General features: G+C 59.3%; 1 protein-coding gene and 1 non-coding gene across 3 annotated transcripts; one reads left to right on the top strand and one right to left on the bottom strand.

The window, feature by feature from the left end:
- Window positions 1-1,972: 1,972 nt before the first annotated feature.
- On the top strand, window positions 1,973-24,953 carry FAM131C (family with sequence similarity 131 member C). 2 transcript variants are annotated; one of them, XM_070379137.1, is made up of 7 exons: window positions 1,973-2,114; window positions 18,266-18,369; window positions 19,743-19,778; window positions 19,991-20,084; window positions 22,244-22,429; window positions 22,860-22,970; window positions 24,161-24,953. In XM_070379137.1, the coding sequence occupies exons 1-7, from the start codon at window positions 2,093-2,095 to the stop codon at window positions 24,403-24,405; spliced, it is 798 nt and encodes a 265-aa protein (XP_070235238.1). In that variant the 5' UTR covers window positions 1,973-2,092; the 3' UTR covers window positions 24,406-24,953. The 2 variants fall into 2 exon arrangements, with proteins under 2 accessions (XP_070235238.1, XP_070235244.1); XM_070379143.1 differs by lacking the exon at window positions 1,973-2,114 and adding an exon at window positions 5,999-6,124.
- LOC138985074 (U6 spliceosomal RNA) lies at window positions 11,696-11,802 on the bottom strand. Its single transcript, XR_011462319.1, has one exon. It is a non-coding gene; the product is annotated as a U6 spliceosomal RNA (small nuclear RNA).

Genomic DNA, 24,953 nt, shown 5'->3' with positions numbered 1-24,953 from the left:
GACAGCCACACATCTTGGCGCTGTTGGGGAATCGTCCGCTTCAGCAGAATTCCAAGGACTGGGAAGGTGAATGTGGGTGTGCTGGGGGCGGCCCACCCCCTGAGGCCCAGTTTCAGCCGAGGGCCAGGGCTGGGCTGACGGGCAGCAGGCCTGCGTTCCAGTCCTCACTCGGCTACCAGCTGGCTTTGTGACCTTGGGCAGGCCCCTGCCCCTCTCTGAGCGTCCATCTGGACAAGGAGAGCAGCAGTCAGTGGAGAGCTGACCAGCGTGAATGCTGAGGCTGGGCTGGCCAGAGCCCCACCCTGGACATGTCTCTGGCTGGGAGCAAGCGACCTGGGGTGGCACACTGCCCAGCCTCCCCGCGGGCCTCTGTCTCAGGCTGAAGGGGTGCCGTGGGCTCCCCAGGCACCCTCCCCCGTGAGTCTGGCACCCCCGCTCCCCCCAGAGCGGTGGGCCACCAGCAGGGAGCCTCCGAGGCTGTGACCCAGCGTCCTGCGTCAGGGTGAGTCACAGCCCTCCCTCCAGCCGGAGCATGGGGAGGAAGAGAAAGGACCCCCCCCTCCCAGCCTGGGCCGCAGAGCACAGAAGGGGCCTGGCTGCAGGCGGAAGGGCGAGGGCACATGGCGCACGGCGGGTCAGAGCTCCCCTCCAGAGCAGGCTCGGCGGCAGGCTGGGGGTCTGAGGCAGGCAAGGCATGGCGGCCTGGAGCAGCCCAGTCCAAGGGCCGTGCTGGGCTCCAGGACCAGCGTGTCTGTTGTGGTCACGCTGGCACCTTGTAGGTGCTTCGCACGCGTCCGCTGAATGGAGTTTCCTCAGCATTCCCACTGCGTGAGGAAATGCCGCACACCTGTGTTCACCATCACTGCTATTTTTAGCTCTAGGTACCTACTACGGCTTAGTCATTTTGCACACATTACCTCACGGATCCTTGCAGCAATCCCGTGAGGTAAGACTTCTACCCCAGTTAACAAGCAAAAACCCTGAGGCTCAGAGAAGGGAAGCAATGCAGTGGGTGTGAGCTGAGCCCACGTTCTCACCAGCGGTGGACACCCCTGGCTGGGGTCGCTCCCCACCAGGACTTTTCTCCGGAGAAGGCGCCAGGCCTGAGGAAAGAGGAGGCGGCAGTGCCCACCCCAGGCCCGGATCCTGCCTGGCTGCAGGCCCTGAGCCCCACCACACAGCCACCCCAGCTGCCTTCATCCCTCAGAGCCCTGCTGGGCGGGCACAAGGGCACCTGGCCTGCTCACTCATAAAAGGGGCACCGTGCCATCTGCCCTGCCTGGCGCACACGGAGGTGTCAGGATGGATGGAGATGGAAGGAGGCGACAGTGAGCGCTCGGTGCCTGAGGGCTGTGTGGGACCGCGGGCTGGGGAGCTGGGGTGTCTGAGCACGACTGCGTGTGGATGGAGTGTGAGGATGTGGGAGTGCGCGGTAGTGAGCGTGTGGGTGAAGCATATGTTCACACGTGCAACTGTACCCACGTGTATTCACGGGTGGGCATGTGAGAGGGTGACTGTGAGTGACTAGAGGGGCCCCGGTCACCCGCCCTCACGCGGAGGGGAACGCAGGCCCTGACCCTGACCTACGGCTCACCATCCCCACGGTCTACAACCCCGGCCTGGCCCATCGACCCCCAGTGAGGGGCTGACGGGCAAAAGTCGCGGTCCCTCCCCGCGCAGGAGCCCTGGGCAAGGCGTGTGACCGCCTGTTTCTTCCCTGCAAAGCGGTGCACTGCCGGTCCTGCGCTCCGCCCGGCTGGCCGGACGCTGGAGCCTCCCCGCCCCCGCCGCCCGTCCCTGCCTTTCACCCCGCGCCCGGCGGCCGGAGGGCCCGGGTCCCCAGCGCAGCTCCGCCTCCGCGCTCAGCACCGCCCCGCCGCGCGGCCACAGGTGCGCGGCCGCCGGGGCTCGGCCCCGCCCGCGCTGACCGCGCCGGGGCGGTGCCAGGCTAGCGGGCGGCGCGATCCGGACGCCCGGGCGGCGGCGGGAGCCGCGGGCCCGACCCCTCCCCGCTCGTCCGCGCCGGCGCCGCGCGTGGGCCCCGCGCCCGCGGAGACATGAGCGCCCGGCGGCCCGGCCCCGCGGCCCCGTGATGGGCTCCTGCGTGTCGCGAGGTGAGGGGGCCGGGGCCGTGCCGGGGGAAGGGGCCCCGCGCCGGGGTCGCGCGCAGTCCCTCAGCCGCTCCGAGGGGTCTGGGCGGGGGTGGGGGAACCACCTGCCCTTCCCGGCGGCCGCACCCCACCGGCGCCCCGGGGACGCGGTGCCCCGCATGCATCCACACCCCAGCAGGCGGCGGGAGCCGGGTCTCTCTCTTCCCGGCGGCGCACACCCCTACCTGGGGCGGGGGACACGGAGCGTCTGAGCGCCCCCGGCCTCTCCGGAGGGACTCGGGGCACTCGCGGCGCAAGCCGACCCCCGTTCCCACGCCCCCCGAGACGCAGGGCCCACCGCTGTCCGCGAACCCCACTCCCTGTCTTCAGACTGCCTGAACACCCACGGCAGGGGTTAGTGGGATGAACAGGGTCTAAAGAAGGCCCCCTTCCCTCCTGCCGGCGCCTCACCCCACCCCCAGCCTGGTCCGGGGACAGGTGGGGACAGGCGGCCGGGCCCCCAGGAAGCTGCGGCCTGTGTCTCCACCCGGATCTCTGCTGCCCGCCGGTGCCTGACCCCTGGCTGTCCCCGGGGTGGAGCAGGGAGCCCCCGGAGCTGCCCTGGGGGGCGGTGGGGTGGGCAGGGAAGGGGTGGGCAGGTGTGGGAGGCTGCGCCTGGTCCCTTCACCCCGCAGCTGGAGCAGCTGGGCTGAGGGGAGGGGGCACAGACCCTGGCTCCCACTCTGCGGTATGAAGCCAAACCCAGTGACCCCAGGCACGGCCTTGGGGGACTGCCGCCTCATCACGCACCCCAGCCCTCCTCAGGTGTGGAGGGGTAACCAGGCATTGGGAAGGGGCTGGGCCGGCTCCAGGGGACCCGCCGTGGGAGGCGGTGGGGAAAGGGTGCCGCCTGGGCACTCTGCTCACCAGGCCCCTGGGCTTCGGGTAAGCCGCTCAGGATGTCTCAGGAGGGTGGGATCGTGCGTGGGGGCCGGGCTGGGTGAGGTTCTTTGGTTCATTCATTAAACGGACGTCAGCCTGACACCTACTGTGTGCCAGCCACTGTGTACACGCTGGGTGCCGAGAGGTGGTGAGCCCAGCACAGTGTCAGCTCTGAGACCTCCAGCCTGGCCAGAGGGGAAGGTACTGTTTAGAGTGGAGAGTACTTAAGTTTCTTTAGAACCGGCAGGCTCTTGGTGTGTCTGCAGAAGCCCGGAAGGCTGGGCAGGCTCCTGGTGTTGGGGTCCTGGGGTTCCCTTTCCTGTGGCCCTCCCGCACACTCGGCCGTCCTGAGCCAGGTGCCGGAGGCCCGGCCCCAGGGGACTTGCCCATTAGCCGCAGACCAGGGTGGTGCTGTCAGGACTGGGGCGGGGGCTCGAGTCCTCTGACGCCCCTGTAGCTGGTGCTGGGACCCTCTGCAGTGCCCTCTGTGTGAGGTCACCCTGAGGTCTCCACCCTTCCTGCAATGGCTTGGGCTCCTCGTTGTGTATCCTGACCTTGTACCCTCCTGAGGGGGTCTGCCCACTCCCAGTGCCAACATGCCTGCAGGCAAGTTGGATGCAGGTACAGAAAGTGTGAGCCCCCTTGAGCAGAGGACAACCATCGTCCCATTACTCTGGTTCTGGGGGTCTGAACCCCTGAGTGGAGGCCACCTGCCCCTCTAGCTGTCACTGCTCCTCCCAGAGTGCGCTTGGCTCACCAGGGAATGTTCCAGGCTCAACTCGCCAGTCCGGGGTCTGTACTAGCACAGCCCTCATTTTACAGACAGGGAAACAGAGTCTGGGGCTGCATGGTTAAGAAAGAGCAGAAGCAAGGCTTGAACGTGGTCATGCTGGCTTCGGAACCTGCGCCCTTGTTCTCTGTAATACACAGCCAGCCGTTGGACCCAGGGCTGGCCTGGCCTGCTCCTCTCCAGCCCCCGGCCTCTGGCTTCCAAGAGCCTCTGAGTCTCCACGTGCTAAGTCACTCAGTCGTGTCTGACTCTGTGCAACCCTACTGGCTGTAGCCCTCCAGGCTCCTCTGTCCACGGGATTCTCCAGGCAGGAACACTGGAGTGGGTAGCCATGCCCTCCTCCAAGGGATCTTCCTGACCCAGGAATTGAACCCACATCTCTTAATGTCTCCTGCATTGGCAGGCGGGTTCTTTACCACTGGCGCCACCTGGGAAGCCCTGGGAGTCTCCACACCCGCCCCCATTGCTAACAACAGCCCCCCGTACTCCACGTGCCAAACTCGCAGCCCGAAGCCAGGCCAGAGACTGCATCCTGCTGCTGCCCATAGACACCCAGAGCCCGCAGGCGACTGCCGCTGCCCAGCCAAAGCCCAGGCTTCGGGCCACAGCTGAGAGAGCCTCGCTGCCCAGCCCTGGGCAGCAGTTAGCCCCCTCGAGCCAGGCCCGAGTGTGAACTTTGGAGCCGGCCAGCCTGCTCTGCCACCTCAGCAAGTTACTTAACCTGTGTATGTATCTCAGTGTTCTCATCTCTAAAATGGGAATAATACTGCTATGGATGTCTTAGGGGGACTGAAAGTGAAAGTGAGAGCCTCTCAGTCGTGTCCGACTCTTTGACCTCATGGACTGTAGCCCGCCAGGCTCTTCAGTCTGTGGAGTTCTCCAGGCAAGAATACTGGAGTAGGTTGCCATTCCCTTCTCCAGTGATCTTCCCAACCTAGGGATTGAACCCAGGTCTCCTGCATTACAGGAGATTCTTTACCAGCTGAACCACCAGGGATACTAGGAGGGGATTAAATGACTTAATTCATGTAAAGCACTCAGACCGCTACCTGGCATGTAGCCAGCCCTCTAAGTGTTAGCTGTCACTTTAGTTTTTAATTTTTATTATTACCCTTCTGTGCAGACAGCTAATCCAGATCCTCTTGGCTGGGACAGGGGAAGCTACAGGGGCTTTGAGCAGCATCCCGCCTTGTAGGAAAAGACACGCCTGAGAGGCTGAGGACGTGGGGAAAGTGATTGGGCCCAGATGGAGGCACCAAACGCCTTTCCTCAGAGCTGTTTTGTGTTGTCTTGAGTGCTTATCCTGAGCTGGCTGGGGCTTCACTCTCCTGACCTTGTTAGACCCCATTCAACCCCGAAAGGGGGGTGTCGGGCTCAGAGATGGGAAGGGTCTTGGCTGAGGTCACACAGGCAGGACCCAGAGAGGCAGGATTTGAATCCAGGACTGCCTGATCTTGGAGCCTGAGCAAAGCAGCCCTGCCTTTTGCTTTCTCGGGTCCCCACTTGAAAGGGTGCCGGGCAGGTGGCCCGTGCTTGAGGCAGTCAGCTCTGGAAAACGCCCATGTCGGCGTCCGCTTTGGCTTTGCTGCCACCCGCAGCGACGGTCTGTACCGAGCGATCTGTGTCTGCCCGCCTTGATCCAGCTCCAGGTCTCTCCGGGCCCATCTCCTGCCCCTGGGGCTGAAACTCTCTGCCTGCCCCTGCCCACTGCTCCAGACCACCCGTCACCCTCCTGGCCCCACCCTGGGTCCAGTGCCCTGGGAGCTGTGAGTTGTGAGACTGGGGAGTTCCTTCTGGAAGGTCAAGTATCTGATGATGCCTGGGAGGGGCTGCAAGCTCTAAGGGGCCGACCGGAGAACCCCCAGCACCCGCAGCGCTCTGACCCCTGACTGTGACCCCCCATCCCCACCCGCAGTGCTCTGACTCCTTCCTGACTGTGACCCCCCATCCCCACCTCCAGTGCTCTGACCCCTGACTGTGACCCCCCATCCCCCTACCCCCAGTGCTCTGACTCCTGACTGTGCCCCCCCATCCCCAGCACCCCAGGCCCATGAGCAGAGTCCCTCTGGGCACCGTGGGGGGACTGAGGAAGGGGTGGATGGGACCCTGCCCTTAGAGGCTCACAGTCTGATGCGGAAACGCAACCTTGTCCTTGCAGCTTTGTCTCCAGGGGAGGCAGGACACACACACTGGGACAAACAGCCTGAGGAGCCGCTCAGGAGCTCAGCACTGGCCAGCAGGCACGGCACACGCTCTGGGGTCTGACTGGCCCAGGCTTCAGCCTCATTTCTGCCACTTACGAGTAGGTGCCCTGAACCTCTCTGAGCCTCAGTTTCCCCATATGTAAAATGGGTGTGAGTGAGTGAGTGAGTGAGTGAAGCTGTGCAGTTGTGTTTGACTCTTTGTGACCCCATGGACTGTAGCCTGCCAGGCTCCTCTGTCCATGGAGATTCTCCAGGCAAGAATGCTGGAGTGGGGTGCCATTTCCTTCTCCAAGAGATATTCCTGACCCAGGAATCGAACCCGGGTCTCCTGCATTGTAGGCAGACGGTTTACTGTTTGAGCCACCAGGGAAGTAAATGGGTGTTCAGTTCAGTCGCTCAGTCGTGTCCAACTCTTTGCAACCCCATGAACCACAGCACGCCAGGCCTCTCTGTCCATCACCAACTCCCGGAATTCACTCAGACTCACGTCCATCGAGTCAGTGATGCCATCCAGCCATCTCATCCTCTGTCGTCCCCTTCTCCTCCTGCCCCCAATCCCTCCCAGCATCAGAGTCTTTTCCAATGAGTCAACTCTTCGTATGAGGTGGCCAAAGTACTGGAGTTTCAGCTTCAGCATCAGTCCTTCCAAAGAAATCCCAGGGCTGATCTCCTTCAGAATGGACTGGTTGGATCTCCTTGCAGTCCAAGGGACTCTCAAAAGTCTTCTCCAACACCACAGTTCAAAAGCATCAATTCTTCGGCGCTCAGCTTTCTTCACAGTCCAACTCTCACATCCATATATGACCACTGGAAAAATCATAGCCTTGACTAGATGGACCTTTGTTGGCAAAGTAATGTCTCTGCTTTTGAATATGCTATCTAGGTTGGTCATAACTTTCCTTCCAAGGGGTAAGCGTCTTTTAATTTCATGGCTGCAATCACCATCTGCAGTGATTTTGGAGCCCAGAAAAATAAAGTCTGCCACTGTTTCCACATCTATTTGCCATGAAGTGATGGGACCAGATGCCATGATCTTAGTTTTCTGAATGTTGAGCTTAAAGCCAACTTTTTCACTCTCCTTTTTCACTTTCATCAAGAGGCTGTTTAGTTCCTCTTCACTTTCTGCCATAAGGGTGGTGTCATCTGCATATCTGAGGTTATTGATATTTCTCCCAGCAATCTTGATTCCAGCTTGTGCTTCTTCCAGCCCAGCATTTCTCATGATGGACTCTGCATTTAAGTTAAATAAGCAGGGTGACAATATACAGCCTTGACGTACTTCTTTTCCTATTTGGAACCAGTCTGTTGTTCCACGTCCAGTTCTAACTGTTGCTTCCTGACCTGCATACAGGTTTCTCAAGAGGCAGGTCAGGTGGTCTGCTATTCCCATCTCTTGAAGAATTTTCCACAGTTTATTGTGATCCACACAGTCAAAGGCTTTGGCATAGTCAATAAAGCAGAAATAGATGTTTTTCTGAAACTGTCTTGCTTTTTCCATGATCCAGCGGTTGTTGGCAATTTGATCTCTGGTTCCTCTGCCTTTTCTAAAACCAGCTTGAATCAGCTTGAAAATGGGCGTAATAGTGCCCGATTTGTCGAGCTGTTGTTTCCCTCTCTGACTCTCTTTTGGCCACCTGGCTTGCAGGATCTCAGTTCTCTGACCAGGGATTGAACCTGGGCCCCCAGCAGTGCAAGCACTGAGCCCTAACCCTGGACTGTCAGGGAATTCCCCGACGGGCTGTTGTTAAGATAAAGTGGGAGATAACGGATGGCAAGGCCTAGCAGAGGAAGTGTTCAGTCACCAGTGTAAGGAAATCACTGTACACCAGACTACGCTGAGTAGGGTTGCTGGTTAGGTAACAGCCTGATGCAGCCGAGGCTGATCTAGGCAGGCTGCGTGGAGGAGGTGAGGCTAGAGCAGGGTGTTCAGAGAAGTTGGGCTCTTGTCGCGCAGGCACACCAGCCCAGGGAGTGAGGGGCCGGGATTCGTGCTCGGGGCAGGCCCCTGGGGGGAAGGCTGTGCCTGCCATGCTATCTCCAGGGCGGGGCTGGAGCCTGGCATGTCATGGCCGGCGGTGGCCGCGGTCCGCCCTGTGCGCTCAGTCCTGGGGCCCTGAGACGCATGGGGGAGGCCCGAGACGGCCCAGGGAAAGCGTCACAAGGGCCTTCGGGCTTGGTTGTGTCTCAGATCCTGTGTGTTTTCGAGAGGAGCCTCACCCTCTCTGGGCTGCTGAGCTGGAGCAGGGTGAAGCCTGGGACCAGTGTGCCCCCCAGGGCGTGGGACCCGGGCAGATGGCAGGCACTGACTGATGGGCAGGGGCGCCAAGGCCCAGCTCAGGGCCTGGAAGGCAGAGAGAGGAGTCTGGAGGGTTACGTGGCGGCCTCACCCCGGGCACGAGCAGAGAGGACCAGTGTGGGAGCTTTGCCGCAAGAGGGTGAAGCATCGGGAGCAGCTGCCTGCGTGGCTGGACGTGGGCGGACTCAGGAGCCGGCGTGGGAAGGCAGGGGGCATCCTTGGCGTGCTGAGCAGCTCTGGTGGAGGCAGGGGGTGGGGGGGACGGAAGGAGAGGATGGCTCCACCCTGCAGGGCCAGAAGGCCCTGCTGCCACAGTGACCGGGGCCTGTTCTGCGCCTGGCCCGTGGTGGAAGGGCAGTCAGAGAAGGGACCTCAGACTCTGGGTTCAGGGGAGTGGGCTGTGCACTGGGAAAGAGCGGGTGCCCCACGGCTCCCGGGTGAGAGGAAGACACCCCAGGAGCGCAGGCTGGGGGTCTCCGCAGGCTGTCCCCCAGCCCCCGCCTGCATGAAACGCTGTGTTTTTCCAGTTGCCTGTGGTGATGTGGCCTCTGGTCCCAGCTGGGCGAAGAGCAGCCTGTGATTTCCCTCGGGGCTGGTTCATTACCTGATGTCTCCATGGCAACCAGCCTGTGCCATCACGGGGCCAGAGTCCTTGAGGGGAGAAGGCGGCTTTGGCAGAGGCGCCTGCACCCCTCCTGAGCTGGGGGGTAGGAAAGCTAGGGAGGGGCTGGGAGCAGGAGTCCAGGACTGCACCACGTCGACAGATAGTCTTGTCCGAGTCCCATCTCCTCCAGGCTTCAGCATTACTTGCCATCTCCCCTCGTTTCCACTCTGTGGTCCCAGTTTCCAAGCAGCTTCTGGCAACGGGCAGGGGCCTGGAGGGAGCCCTGCACCCTCGGGAGTTCCCGGGGCAGCTGGTAGCCAGTGTCACCCGGCCTGAACATTGGAGGCCCCGGCTGGTGGGTGCAGGACCCTCAGAGGTCCTTTCAAACTTTTTTGACTGGGCCCGTAAGAATAAATGTGCTTTGTGTCATAACCCAGGACACACACACAGAAAATCCTCACTGTATACACACAGGTGTCTTTGCAATTCAAAAGAGGCTTCACGAAATAAGGCTTAGCCTGATTGTGCAGTGGGTTCTGATGTTTTTCTGTTCTACACCATTCTGTTTCATTCTTTTAAAATACGACCTAGGAAATTGCTTGCTTGACCCACTGAAGGTTTCCCCCTGCCCTCCGCCTGGTTTGAACACCAACTCTGAAGGGCCTGGAACGTGGCGTCTGTACACTGGAAAGTCTGAGGCCCAGTGAGGCACAAGATCTGCCCAGGGTCACACGGCCAGAGCTGAGGGTAAGGAGCACAGTGCGTTGCACGCCCCGGGGCACACGGCCCCATGCTCATGGCCCCGCACTGCCCCACTGCTCCTAGCACCCGGGTCACTGAGCTCTGGATCCAGGGCTGGAACCTCACCTGACTCCACTCCCCTTTTCTCCGGTCCCTGCCCCAGACAGTCTCACTGAAGCGCCCCGACCTGCCAGCCCGTAACCCCCTTTGGGCAGATCACAGAACCCTCTCGCCCCTTCTGGACACAAGTCAGTCCATCCAGTTTGGATGACAGCTTTCCTCTCCCGTCCCATCTGACCCTCCCCTCATCCCCTGTGGCTGAGGCTTGTTGTTGTTCTGTTGCTAAGTTGTATCTGACTCTTTGCGACCCCATGGACTGCAGCACGCCAGGCTTCCCTGTCCTTCACCAACTCCCAGAGCTTGCTCAAACTCACGTCCATCAAGTCAGTGATGCCATCCAACCATCTCATCCTCTGTCATTCCCTTCTCCTCCCACCTTCAATCTTTCCCAACATCAGAGTGTTTTCCAATGAGTCAGCTCTTTGCATCAGGTGGCCAAAGATTTGGAGTTTCAGCTTCAGCATCAGTCCTTCCAGTGAATATTCAAGACTGATTTCCTTTAGGATTGACTGGTTTGATCTTGTATTCCAAGGGACTCTCAAGCGTCTTCTCCAGCACCACAGTTTGAAAGCATCAATTCTTTGGCGCTTGGCTGGCCGTACCCAAGGGTCATGGTCTGCTCTTTGCTCTGCTGGCCCCTCTCTCCTTTGGGTCCCATTCTCCTGCGGCATGCTGGAGTCGGGCACAAAAAACTTGAGAAAAAATGGGGCAGAGACCATTTTGTATTTGTATCTATCTGGAGCTCGAACAGTCTCCCTCGGCTACCCCTGGCTCACTGGTGACTCCTCTGTGTGGTTGGCACCCAAATGTTCATTCCTTCCTTCTTTTTTTTTTTAAATTTAATTTTATTTTTAAACTTTACATAATTGTATTAGTTTTGCCAAATGTCATAATGAATCCGCCACAGGTATACATGTGTTCCCCATCCTGAACCCTCCTCCCTCCTCCCTCCCCATACCATCCCTCTGGGTCGTCCCAGTGCACTAGCCCCAAGCATCCAGTATCGTGCATCGAACCTGGACTGGCATCTCGTTTCATACATGATATTTTACATGTTTCAATGCCATTCTCCCAAATCATCCCACCCTCTCCCTCTCCCACAGAGTCCATAAGACTGTTCTATACATCAGTGTCTCTTTTGCTGTCTCGTACACCGGGTTATTGTTACCATCTTTCTAAATTCCATATATATGCGTTAGTATACTGTATTGGTGTTTTTCCTTCTGGCTTACTTCACTCTGTATAATAGGCTCCAGTTTCATCCACCTCATTAGGACTGATTCAAATGAATTCTTTTTAATGGCTGAGTAATACTCCATTGTGTATATGTACCACAGCTTTCTTATCCATTCATCTGCTGATGGACATCTAGGTTGCTTCCATGTCCTGGCTATTATAAACAGTGCTGCGATGAACATTGGGGTACACGTGTCTCTTTCCCTTCTGGTTTCCTCAGTGTGTATGCCCAGCTGTGGGATTGCTGGGTTGTATGGCAGTTCTATTTCCAGTTTTTTAAGGAATCTCCACACTGTTCTCCATAGTGGCTGTACTAGTTTGCATTCCCACCAACAGTGTAAGAGGGTTCCCTTTTCTCCACACCCTCTCCAGCATTTATTACTTGTAGACTTTTGGATCGCAGCCATTCTGACTGGTGTGAAATGGTACCTCATAGTGGTTTTGACTTGCATTTCTCTGATAATGAGTGATGTTGAGCATCTTTTCATGTGTTTGTTAGCCATCTGTATGTCTTCTTTGGAGAAATGTCTATTTAGTTCTTTGGCCCATTTTTTGATTGGGTCATTTATTTTTCTGGAATTGAGCTGTAGGAGTTGCTTGTATATTTTTGAGATTAGTTGTTTGTCATTTGCTTCATTTGCTATTATTTTCTCCCATTCTGAAGGCTGTCTTAAAAATATGGAATGCTTCACGAGTTTGCATGTCATCCTTGTGCAGGGGCCATGCTAATCTTCTCTGTATCATTCCAATTTTAGTATATGTGCTGCCGAAGCGAGCACCATTCCTTCCTTCTTACATTGAATATTTAACGAGCACCTACAGTGTGCCAGGCCCTGGGCAGGTGCTAGGGCCATTGTGGCAAATAAAACAGACAGAGTCCCAGCCCTCCCAGAGTGCGTGTTTTAGGGGAATCCGTGAACAAGGAAACAGACACACGCTTTGTGGAGTGATGGGTGTAAAACAGGATGAGGGGCTGGAGAGGCGTGGGTGTCCTGTTAAATGAGACAGTTGGGGAGGCCTCACTGAGGTTATAGCATCTGAGCAGAGACCTGGGCGGAGTGAGGCGTGAACTGTGTGGATGGGGAGAGAGTCCCAGGTGGAGGAAAGAGCGGCCGGCTCACAGGATCCGAGGCAGGAACACCTGGAGTGAGGGGGCAGAGGAGGGCTGGGGGTGGGTGGCAGCCAGGGTCTCCCAGGTTAGCACGGGAGATTCTCCAAGCCCATGGCAGTGGGAGAGGGTGGGCCCATCATGGGAGATCTGATCTGCTCTGACCTCTTCATCCCCCGTTCAACTCGCTTTTCTCCCTACAGTGGTCCACCTTCCATCCTCTTGGGGCTAGGGTCCCATTGCCTGCAAGCGGCCCTCTTAGGGGGCACCAGCAAGACTCACACCTGGCCCCTCTCTCTGTGTCTGCCTGACCCGTGACAACACAAACCTTGCCTTACTGGAGGTGGGAGGGCAGGCTGCCCCTGCCCCAGTCGTGGACATCCAAGCAGGAAGGGGTGAAGTGGGCAGATGTGGTGGGCTCTCCTCTGCAGGCTTCCCAGATCTCTGCAAGTGAGTCCGTGACATCCCCTCATTCAGCCTGTGGGGAGAAATGGGTAGAGTCAGAAGACGCTTGCTCCTTGTGGTGGGGGGGGCAGGAACTGTGACAAACCTACACAGCATATTCAAAAGCAGAGATAATCACTTTGCCGACAAAGGTCCGTACAGTCAAAGCTATGGTTTTGCCAGTAGTCATGTATGGGTGTGATTTTCATTCTTTATGTGATTCTCCATAAAGAATGTGCAGTGCCAAAGAATTGATGCTTTCAAACTGTGGTGTTGAAGACTCCTGAGAGTCCCTTGGCAGCAAGGAGATCAAACCAGTCCATCCTAAAGGAAATCAGTCCTCAATATTCATTGGAAAGACTGATGCTGAAGCTGAAGCTCCAATGCTTTGGCCACCTGATGTGACGAGCTGACTCCTTGGAAGAGGCTCTGATGCTGGGAAAGATTGAAGGCAGGAGGAGAAGGGGATGACAGAGGATGAGACGGTTGGGTGGCATCACCGACTCAATGGACATGAGTTTGAGCAAACTCTGGGAGACAGTGAAGGACAGGAAGCCTGGTGTGTTGCAGTCCATGGGGTCCGAAGGAGTTGGACACGACTGAGTGACTGAACAATAAGAGTCAGAAGGGGGTTGACGGCTGGGGTGGCAGAGCTGGTTTCAGCCGCTTTGAAGAGGGTGTTCGCTCCCTCCACTCCACGTCCACCCTCTTGAGTGGTTTTCTTCAAAAGCGGGGCCCTGAAAGCCTCCTGGGTCTCAGCTTTGGATCCTAGTAGACAATTCCTGAGGAATGAGAACCACCTCCCTCAGTTGCCCGTTTTACAGATACGGAAGTGGAGCCTAGGACAGGTGAAGTCACTTGTTCAGGGCTCACGGGAATAAAGGGATTTGAACTGGACAGTCTGGCACCAGAGCCTCAGCCAGCTGTCTTCAGGGCAGTTCCTTGGGAGCCGACCCTGAAACTGGGATTTGGGTGCGACTGGAATGTGAAGGGAACCTTCCAGAGGAAACCAGTGCAGAAGTGGAGAGAGCGGGGCGGAGGAGACGCAGCCAGGAGAGATGTCCGCCGTCTTGCAGGGGTGGTTTCAGCCTGATCCCACCGGGGACTCGGATGAGAGTGAAGCTCAGAGTTTTCCCACCCGAAATAAAGTACCTGGGGCCCCGCCCCTCCACTCACGGGCGAGGGCTGCTCCGCTGGGAGCAGCATCGCTTCTTGGCTAGTTTCAGCCCAGTCGCCCTTGGGCAACCGTCTAGGAAGAGCCTCAGGAGCTGCCTGGTGGAAGCGCAGCCCGCGGGGCGGGACTGTGGGCGACAGAAGCAGAGGGGGTCCACGGGGCCTGGGGGGCTGGGTGGGGCGCCCACAGCCTCCGCTGCCTGCTTTCCCTCCTCGTTAACCCCGAGCTCTGTCTCCAGTTCTGCCCACTCTCCTCCGCCCAGCCCTGCCTTTGGGGTTGCCTGGCGCCTCCCATCTCCAGCCTCAGACCCTCTCTGGCCTCCGCCTCCTCCAGGAAGCCGCATCTGTGTCCACGCCATCCGTTCGTCTGCTTCTGTCCAGGCGGCTCCCAGCCAGAAAGGGTGATGGGAGCAGTGCCCAGGGCAGGACGGTGGAGGCCGGGACGAGCGTCCTACAGAGGCTCCCCTCCCGGCATCGCCCCAGACGCTCCTTCCAGACTCCGTGGCTTGGCGCAAGCCCCGCCCGCCTCACCCCCGCCTCCCCTCCCTCCTCACCCCCCTCCCCTCCCCTCCCACCTCACCCCTCCCCTCCCACCTCACCCCTCCCCTCCCCACCATCCCTCCCCGCCCCCCTCCCCCCTCCCTTCCGCCCACCATCCCTCCCCACTAGCCTCAACCCCTCCCCACTCGCCTCAACACCTCCCCGCCCACCTCACCCCTCCCCTCCCCACCATACCCCTCCCCATCATACCCCTCCCCTCCCCACCATCTCTGTGCCCACCCAAACCGTCCACCTCCAGACACCCCCTCCTGGCCAGCTGCCCCATCAGCGCTACCATGCAGCCCCTAGTCCCCACCGAAAATCATCACAACTCCTCCTGTGCTTTGTGAGAGGAGGAGCCTTGGGATTAGACCCGCAGGGTTCAGGTCCTGACCGCCCATGCCGGGCCGTGTGCCTGGGGCTGTGACCTCCCCCCACCCCCACCTGCCCTGGGTTTCCTCACTTGCCAGGCTGACCACGGAGCCCCTTCTCTAGGTCACAGTGAGGACTCTGCCGTCATGCCCGGACAGGAGGGTGAAGAGAACAGCAGTCGGCGGGTGCTGGCGTTCCTGCCGCTCAGCCTTGGGTTTGAGTGAGGGGCTTTGCAGGGCTTCCTGCATGTAACTGTGAGCTCCCTGAGGGCAGGGACAGAGCTGGTCCCACCTCGGTCCCCAGGTGCCTGCACAGTGTAGACATCCAGGAGATGGGTGCTTAGTGGCTGAAGGAATAAATGGCTACATGGGTGAATGAATGAATGAGCAGTCTACAGCTCTTCATATAACTGGACTTTTCTGGATACCCAGATTTCAGCTCTGAGCAGCTCTCAGAGCTTGTGAGTTCTGGGTTAACTGTCTGTCTCTCTCACTAGAATGTCAGCTCCACGAGGGCAGAGAAATCATCTCTTTTTTTTTTTTTTTGGATCATGCTGCACAACATACGGGATCTTAGTTTCCCAGCCAGGGATCAAACCCACGCCCCTTGCAGTGGAAGTGCAGTTTTAACCACCGGACACCAGTGAAAGAAAGTAAAAGTGAAGTCGCTCAGCCGTGTCCAACTCTTTGTGACCCCATGCACTGTAGCCCCCCAGGCTCCTCAGTTCATGGAATTCTCCAGGCAAGAATACTGGAGTGGGTAGCCATTCCCTTTTCCAGGGGATCTTCCTGACCTCAGGACTCCTGACCTCAGGACTTCCTGAGCCCAGGTCTCCCACACTGTGGGCAGGTTCTTGGCCATCTGAGTCGCTGGGGAGGACTCAGAGCAGTGGTGCCGCATAGCAGTTGCTCAGCTAATACCGTTCAGTGAATAGAAGAGCAAGTAGCACATTAATCGGACAGAGTGTTCCCTGTCATCCTGGGGGATTGGAGGATTCCTCTTAGTTAGACCAAGGATTCAGTCCAGCAATTCTAGTTGCTTGGTTCAAGGTGTTCACTCCCTCAACAGCGACTGTGAACCTAGTATGTGGTAGGCCCTGATGATTCGTCAGTGGCGGGCTGATCCGGCCCTCCCACATGTAAGTACTTTTACCAGACGGTAGACGTCATCCCCCGGGTGTTTACAGAGCACCTACTAAATGCAGGTGCTGTGGACGCAGAGCCCCAAGCAGAGCTGCCATGGGCTCCACTCTCGCGGCGCTTACATTTGTTGTGGGGGGAGAGGCTGGACACTTAAATAAACACAAATATCGGGGTGATGACTGTGGGGGGTGACTGGTGGCTGACACGGGGACAGGGAGGTGGCCAGGGACGGCCTCTCTTGAGCTGAGCGCTGGATGATGAGGTTCCGGAGGATCTGGGGAACGAGTGTTCCAGGCATGGGGGGGACAGCAAGGATGAAGAGCAGGCCTGGCCATTTGAAGAGCAGCACTGAGCAGAGTGCCGAGGACAGTGAGCGCGGGCGCGGGCCAGGGACTGCGGTCAGAGTGGGCCGGCTGGAGGCCCCCAGGCTGCGAGGCTGGGGCTGGCTCTGTCCCTAAAGGTGATGGAAGGGAGGGAGCCGGGCAGATGGAGACAGCCTGACCAGGGGTGTGACGTCCCGTGCTGCTGGTGGAGAATGGATGGCCCAGCAGGGGAGGGAGGAGGAAGGTGACAGCTCTCGCGGGGCAAAGCGAGAGCAGCTGTGCTGATGGAGAGGGCTAAATCTGGGGCGGAGGTCAGAGAGAGGGCCCGGGGACATGCTGGTTGATGGCTGGGCTTGGTGGAAAGAGTTGGGGAAGCAGGACTCCAAGAAAGTGCCTGGGTTTTTCACTGGGACAGCTGGGTGGACCATCGCATCATTTTCTAAAGCTGGGGAAGGAAAGGAAGATGGATTATGGCTCACAAATTCCGTTTTGCCTGCGTTTGCTTGAGATGCTTAGTCGGCAACCATGTAGGGAGCTGGAAATTCAGTCAGGAGCTCCAGCAAAGTCGGGGCTGGAGGCATAAATGTGGGTGTCAGCCGCAGGGGTGAGACCTCCTGGCAGAGGGGAGACGGGAGGTGAGAAGGGGCCCGGGATGAGCGGTGGGTCGGCTTCGGGGTTGAGCAGAGGAGGAGGAAGAGGAGCGGCCGTGGAGGTGGGGGGTCAGGAGAGGGTGCGGCTACAGGGGGGGCGCCCTCGTGCCTGCTGGGGGGCCGCTGAGGACCGGCCGGAGGTTCCCTCTGAGCTTTCTGGCCACTTGCCAAGGGCTGTCTCAAGGAAGGCTGGTTGGAACCGGTGCAGGAGAACAGGAGAAGACGGGGAGTAGAGGCTGGAGACAGCTCTAAGTTGGGGTCAGAGGCGTAAGCAAGGAGCGGAGGGACAGGGGTTGGGAGAATGTCTTCCAAGGGTGGAGAGGCTTGGGTTGCCAGGACGGGAGGGGCTGGGGGCCAGCCCAGTGGTGAGGGGACCCCACACAGCAGGAGACAGGAGAGGCGATGCCGGCAAGAGCCCTTGAGCCCAGAGGCAGCGCAGCCACACCGGTGGGCCGACTCTGGGGAGAGAGACTCGGACAACATGGGAAGAGAGAGCACGGGGCCCCAGAGGAGGGCAGGCACAAGACCCCAGTGGACGGGCTGGGCTTGGACTGGGCGGACGGTTCTTCCTTTGTCACAAGAGGGAAAGTGGACGGTGTGGCATGCGGGCGGGGCAGTGATTTGAGGCGGAGAGAATGGGTGATACCTGCCAAAGGCTCCTGGATTGCACTGAGAGCCGGAGAGGAGCCGGCAGTAGGGTGCAGGAACCCACAGGGGTGTCAGTGTGAAAGTTCGAGAAGGGAAGAGGAGCAAGTGGTCAGCCTCACAGGATGCAAACTCTCAGGAATCAGAGACATGTAGAGGGATCCCTGGGTAGACCGGTGGGCACTGATTTAACTTGACACCCGTGACTTTCCCTGGCAGCCAGCAGCTCTGAGGGTCCCCACAAAGCGGGCGGAGGGTTAGGCCAAAACAGGGTTAAGAGAGGCGAGTCAAGGACATCTGCAAAGGAGACCTTTAAGGATATGCCAAGGAGTCTAGGCTGGGCCTGGAGGGAAGCGGGGACATGAGTGTCTTACAAAAGACAGGCGAACAAACGGATTGGAGGTCTCCGTGAGGTCAAGGAGTCGCGGGAGTGTGAGGACTACAGGTAGTAAAAATGGAGTAACGAGGAGAGGTCGGGAAAATCCCACTGGTGGGATCTGGCTGGACTCCTCACCTGCTGTGGGCCTGAGTCTGTTTTCTTTTTCTTTTTTTAAAATTTTATTTATTTGGCTGTGTCGGGTCTTACTTGCGGCACGCAGGATCTTTCGCTGCACTGCGCCAGCTTAGTTACTCCAGGGTGTGTGGGATCTTAGTTCTGTTATCAGGGATTGAACCTACATCCCCTGCATGGCAAGGCAGACTCTTAACCACTGGATCACCAGGGAAGCCCCTGAGTCTGTTTTCGATGAGATGATGTAATAATAAAGTAACGCCATCTCTCTGAACTGGCCTGAATGGGCTTCGTAATCAACAGAGCTGTGGGCTCGTGTCTTCCTTTTTTCCAGATTTGCTCACAAGTGCCCACAAGGACTGCCCCATGCCCCAGGGCATGGCCCCCCTGAACCCAGACTTGCCCTCCATCGTGGCTCCAGACCATGTCACTGGCAAGGTAACTGGTCATGCCTCGTCCCCCTGGTTCCTGGGCTGTGCCCTGGAAGCAGAAACTGTTTCAGCCTCATTCTCTCCCCGCTGGGCCTGGCTCCTTCCTGCAGGGTCAGGCCACCCAGGGTTGTATTCAGCTGATGAAGCTCTGAATGGAGCGGGGCATCCAGGCACTGAACCTGGTCTATATAGATAAGAGTCCCATCATGAAGGGCCTCCCACCCAGATTCACTCAGTCCTGCAGAAAAGATATTGTTACGAGCCCACGACTCCTTGGCCGCCTGCACTGCAGGCTGGGGAGTAAAGGAATGAGTCCTCAGTTCAGACAGATCAAGCCGAACTTGCTAGGGGCCTCAAATCTGGTGCACAATTTTGACCTTTGCCCCAGAAGCTGTGGCCTGAACGGACAAGTTGATATATATGTCACAAATATATATATATGATATGTATATCATAAACAAGTGTATACACACACACACACACACACACACACACGATTGCCAAGTGGCGCTAGTGGTAAAGAACCTGCTTGCCAATACAAGTAGACGTAAGAGACGCGGGTTTGATTCCTGGGTCTGGAAGATCCCCTGGAGAAGGGCCTGGCGACCCACTCCAGTGCTCCTGCCTGAAGAATCCCATGGACAGTGGAGCCTGGTGGGCTACAGTCCATAGGGTCGCAAAGAGTCAGACATGACTGAAGCTACTTAGCACGTACTTATGTTGTTTAATCTGTAAGTCGTATCTGACTCTTTTTGACACCATGGACCATAGCCTGCCAGGCTCCTCCACCCGTGGGATTTCCCAGGCAAGAATACTGGAGTGGGTTGCCATGCCCTCCTTCAAGGGACCTTCCTGACCCAGTGATTGAACCCGCATCTCCTGCACCGGCAGGCGGAGTCTTTACCACTGAGCCACCTGGGAAGCTCAGTGGTAAAGAACTGGTGTGTGTGTGTACATATGTATACAGAGAGAACCCACACAGCACGTGCTCAGTGTTGTGCCGGCCCTTCGCCTACATTATGGCGTTTATGCTTCCCCACAGCCTGTGGGATGAACGGCACTGTCCCAGCTTACAGAGGCGCAGAGTAAGGCTCTGCGATGTGAGGTGACTAGCCCAGGGATGTCCAGGAGAAGCGGCAGAGTCACAGTCTGAGCCCAGGCCTGCTCGGTCCCCCACGCCGCTGTCTCTCCTGCATAGTCATGGTCGCCCCGTACCCACCCGCTTCTCTCTGCGTGCCAGGGGACAGGAGGGCATGCCCCAGGAGCAGGCAGACCCCTGCTCAGTCAGGGAGCACCGCCTCCTGGGGCTGCAGGAGCTGTGCCTTCTGCCGGCACAGCGTGCCTGGCCCAGCCTGTTCCTTTTTCCCCCTCTTGTTGCAGGACAAACGGATGGATTTCTGTTGGGATCCTTGGCAGGTGAGTGCGCTCGCCCCTCCTGCAGTCTGGCTAGCCCCAGCTTGGACACACAGCGCTGCCAGCCCTGGGGGGTCTGATGGACACAGGGCTGGGGAAGGTCCTGTGGGGGTCGGCAGGACTGCCCAGGACCTGGGCAGGGTGGGTAGTGGGGTGGGAGGGGTGGGCAGCCATCTCGCCCGTCTACCCCCGCTCACCCTCTCCCCTTCCTACAGAGGTGCTTCCAGACCACCAATGGCCACCTGCCCGACTCCAGGTCCTGCTGCAGCAACTACAGCGTGGCAGCCCTGGCCACCTCGTCCCTCGTGGGTGAGCTCCGGCTGCCCCCTCCTGCCCTGGGAATCTAACCCTGGCCACTGGCGGTGGGAAGGTCAGGGCAGAATGGCAGCTGGAGGGACTGCAGCCCTGTTGGACGCAAGAGTTTTCTAAGCGCCCGGCTCCGTGCGGGGCTCTGCAGGACTTGGGGGTTCCTGCCCCTCGGGGGGTTCAGTGCTGGGTTCTCCTGAAGTTCTGGGTGTCTCCCCGGTGGTCTCCCTGCCTCTCTGCAGCACATGAAAGCAGCCAACTTGTGATGGGTTCCCTAGAAGCAGAGCCGAGAGGGGCACTGTGCCGGGGATTCACCGAGGGGTTGTTCTCGAAGGAACCCTTCAGGGAGCGAGGGGGGCAGGACAGGGGCGGGGCTCGGGGCGGGGCTCTGCGGAGGGCTGCTTGTAGGTCTCTTCTCTCCCAGCCTGACCCACAGAACCCGCGGTTCTGAGGCCGTGGCTGATTTCACACGGCTCCTCCTTCCGTCAGTGTCGGCTGCCACTCGGGAGGACTCCAGCTTCCGGGCCTCTCTGGGTGAGGCCGTTCCCGTCAGCCAAGGGCAAGGCTCCCGAGGGTGCAGGTGTGAGCACAGGTGTGCTCCCGTGGTGCCCGCAGCAGCAGGGGGTGGTCGCCCTGGCGCGGGGCCTTCGGGGCTCTGCTCAGCTGGCTCTGCTCACAGGCTGCTACATCCTCAGCCCCTCGCAGCCCCCCCGAAGTGCCCCCCATTTCCTCCACCCGAAATCCCTTCCCTCTGCCTCACCTGCCCCTCGGGGGCCACTGAACCACCCCCTCCAGAAACGTCCTCCGGTTGCCAGAGCTCCCCAACCTGGGGGCCCCCACCTTCTTTCCTGCCTTCATCTCTCCCAGATGTTGTCACTTGGATGGAGGAGCCTGAGAAACTCTCCCAGACTTTTGTCTCAGCTTCCTTCATGGATGCCTGCCTTCCTTCCTTCCTTCCTTCCTTTTTCTAAAGCAAGTTAACATTAGCTTTTTTTGAATTATTATTTTTAATTATGTATCTATCTGTTTGGCTGTGCCAGTTCTTAGTTGGGTCGTGAGGAAGCTCAGCTGTTGCATGTGAGATCTAGTTCCCTTACTGGGGATTGAACCTGGACCCCCTGCATTGGGAACGTGGAGTCTTAGCCGCTGGACCACCAGGGAGGTCGCCTTTCTTTCCTAAATATTGCTTTTCCTCATGTCCTGCTTTCTGGGACCAGTGATCCGCAGATCTGTGTTCTCAGCCTGGGTTCGAGGAGATACTGGGGATCGTCCTTGACAACATGTTGTCCATCAGCCTGCTCCCCAGAGCCCCCCAAGCCCTGCTCCCCATCTCCCCACCCTGTCCGGTCCCTCACTGACCCCCTTCGGTGGCCCCTAAGGCCCACCCTTGGCCCTAAGTCCTCCCTGAGGACATTCTCCCTCAACAGTGGGTCCGCCCTGTGCTGCTCTCCTGCTGTCACCGAGCCGTTGCCGTAAGGACAGGGCTGGTCCGCCCCAGGCTGGACCGTGTTGAGCTTCCCAGGCTCTTGTGCCACCTGTTCCCATGTTGCCCTGTGGCTGCCCCCTGGTGGTCCCGGAACCACCCAGACTCCTCTATGCCTTTATCCTCTTCTCAGCTCTGAAATAGCCTCCAGCCTTGCCTCTTTTTATCCAACCCAAACTGCCTTCAAAGCCTGCCTCCAGCCCACCTCTTCCAGGAAGCCGGCTCTGCCTGCTGCAGGCCTCACCCTGGGAAGAGCAGGCAGTGTCTAGGCACAGAAGATGCTGTCCCCTAGCTTGTTAACTGCTGGAGGAAGGGACAGCTGGTGGGTCTTGAAGGATCCACAAGTGAATCTCCTTGAGCAAACGGGTGTGAACTTGGTCAGAAGAGAGCAAGGGGTGTGGCAGGTCTGGAGAGGAAGGGCCAGGCGGGCGGGAACACTGCCTGGGAGCAGACCGCTGGGAGGACGTGGGGCCTGCAGGTGGGTGGGGAAGGTCTGTGCAAGGGGACCTCGGGGTGTGGGAGGGTGTGGGCAGGCGGGGCGTGAGGAACGGGGAGGGTACGGGCACTGCGGGTGGGACTCTGAGGACACGGCTCTGGAGGGACATGGGGTACAGGGCACTGGACCGGCTGGAGGTTCTGGGAGGGCTGGGGCTGACTCAGCCGCCCTCAATCTCCACAGGAGTGGTGCAGAGCATCAAGGACCACATCACAAAGCCCACGGCCATGGCCCGCGGCCGCGTGGCCCACCTCATCGAGTGGAAGGGCTGGAGCGCGCAGCGGGCGGGCTGGGAGCTGCCCCCGGCCGCCGCCGAGGAGCATTACTGCCGCCTCCCGGATGAGCTTCGGGAGGCCCGCTTTGCCGCAGGTCAGCAGGGGCGGGAGCTGGGGGACGGACTGGCCGGGTCTGGTCTTGAGAGGCCCCGGGGTACCCCGTGTGTTGTCGGGGCATGCTCAGTTGCTTCAGTCATGTCCAGTTCTCTGTGACCCCATGGACTGTAGCCCGTCAGGCTCCTCTGTCCATGGGATTTTCCAGGCAAGAATACCGAGTGGGTTGCCATTTCCTTCTCCAGGGGATCTTTCCGACCCAGGGTTTGAACCTGCATCTCTTATGTCTCCTGCATTGGCAGGCGGGGTCTTTACCACTGGTCTGAGCAGGGAATTACAGTGCTGAGCGTGGGGGCATTGATGGGAACTCCGATCCCCCGGGCCATGGATGGGCAGCCTCGAGAGCCAGCATGTGGTGCCCACCCACCCGTACCCTCTGCGCCCCTGCTGAGCTGGGTCCATCCCCACAGGGGTTGCCGAGCAGTTTGCCATCACGGAGGCCACACTGAGCGTCTGGTCCTCGTTGGACGATGGAGAGCTGGGCCCGGAGAGCGGCCCCGCGGACATCCTGCAGCTCCAGGGTACGGCCTGGGGGCCGGGGGGGGGATGCCGCGGAGCCGGCGTGCAGGCCTGCTCTGCTACCTGTGTCCTGGGGCCTCAGAGAAGCCCCCCGACCCTCAGCCTTAGGTTTTCTTCATCTGAAAAAGGGGGCTGGTGACCCTTGCCCTGCCCATTGCCCTAGAGCGCCATGAGCATAAAGGGGATGACAGATCGAGAGGCAGGCGATAGGTCAGATGAGGGACGGAGAGATGACAGTAAGTAGGCGGCAGACAACGTGCATCAGGTGCTCGCTGTGCCAGGCGCTTTACACGTGTTATTTCAATTTATCCTGTGATACTCTGAGAAGCAGGGCGGCTATTATCTCCATTTCACAAATAGGGGAAACTGAGGCATTGGGAGACTTGCCTCAGACACTTCCCTGGTGGTTAAAACTCTGCGTTTTCACTACAGGGGACACGGCTTTGACCCCTGGTCGGGAACTAAGGCCCTGCATGCTGCATGGCGTGGCCAAAAGGAGACTGGCCTCAGACTGTGCTGTGTGCTAATCGCTCAGTCGTGTCCGACTCTATGTGGCCCCATGGACTGTAGCCCTCCAGGCTCCTCTGTCCATGGGATTCTCTAGGCAAGATTACTGGAGTGGGTTGTCATGCCCTCCTCCAGGGGATCTTCTCAACCCAGGGATGGAACCCGGGTCTCCCACACTGCAGGCGGTTCTTTCCAGCTGAGACTCCAGGGAAGCCTCAGATTACACAAGCTGAAGGCATCAGGATCTGAACCTCAACCTCAGGCACCATCAGTCACCTTTGTAGATACCCCGTTACCCCTGAGGGCTTCAGGGAGCCTGGGTCCTGGGTGGAGCTGGCAGACCCACTGTGTGCTCCTCCTCCTGACATGAGTGAGGGGAGGGGCGGAGGCCTGGGGAGAGCACTGGTCAGCCCAGTTCTCAGAGCACAGAAGGATTTGAGGCCAGCAGGCTGGCTGCAGAGTCTGTTGTTAACCATGCTGCTCACTGCCACCACCACGCCATCACCCAGGGAGAAACAGGCTCAGAGGGTCAGTGACATGACCGAGGCCACACAGCTTGGTGCTGATAAAGCAGGATTCCGAGGCAGGTCCTCTGCCGCTGGCCCCCACCTCCTACCCCGGGGAGGGCAAGGGGCAGGGCCTTCCCAGCTCCATCCTCACCCCCAACCCCCCGTTGCTTTTGCAGACCTGGGGAGCGTCTACCTCCAGGACAGCCTTCTGAGTGTCCGCTCGCAGGATGACAGTCTTCTGGCCTTCTCCTCCCCCGACGCCTGGCCCTCCCCTGACGAGCCCCCCAGCCCCGGATGGCAGCTCCGGCCGCGGCTCCCGGGGTCCCTGGGGCCTGAGGCGGGGGCCAGACCGCAGGGCCCCCTCCGCTCCGGGGACGGTGGCCTGCCCTCTGAGGAGGAGGACGAGGTGTTCTACAACTGAGGAGGGCCAGGCCGCTCCCGCTGTGGCCCGGCAGGCAGCCCGGAGCCATCAGGACCCCGGGCGCTGGGTGGGCGTTTTGTGACCCCTCGGGGCAGGCATGGGGTTGGGGCGGCACTCCTGTGGACACTCTGTGCCTCCCGGACCTCCCCCGCCTCCCCCGTGGGAGCCGTGATCCCCTTCCCCCTCTCTACCTGGCTCAGGAGGGCGCCTTCCCTGAAGGGTGTCTGCCATGGGCAGGCTCGAGGACTCTCAGCAGACACCCGGGCAGACTGCCCAGAGGAGCCGACAGCCACGCAAGGGCGTGGGGACCCCGCTCAGCCCCAGGCTCAGCCCTCCGCCCTCTGCCTGCGCTCCGGCCCCATCAGAGGCGGTGGCTCCTCGGGGTGCTGACCCCTGCTTCTCGGGGCGCTGACCCCTGCTGCTCAGCGCTCTTCACAGGACTCTGTCTCGGGGTGTTTGTTGGCCCCTCACTCTCCAGATCCACTCCCTGGGGCCCTGCTTCCCCTCCTCACACCCGCCTCCACCTCCAGGAAGGTTCTCAGCAGACA

Source organism: Bos mutus, chromosome 2 (genome assembly GCF_027580195.1).
Source record: "Bos mutus isolate GX-2022 chromosome 2, NWIPB_WYAK_1.1, whole genome shotgun sequence".
In the NCBI taxonomy this organism is placed as follows: Eukaryota; Metazoa; Chordata; class Mammalia; order Artiodactyla; family Bovidae; genus Bos; species Bos mutus.
Note: the sequence above shows the minus strand (reverse complement) of the source record. Positions and strands in the feature narration are given on the sequence as shown.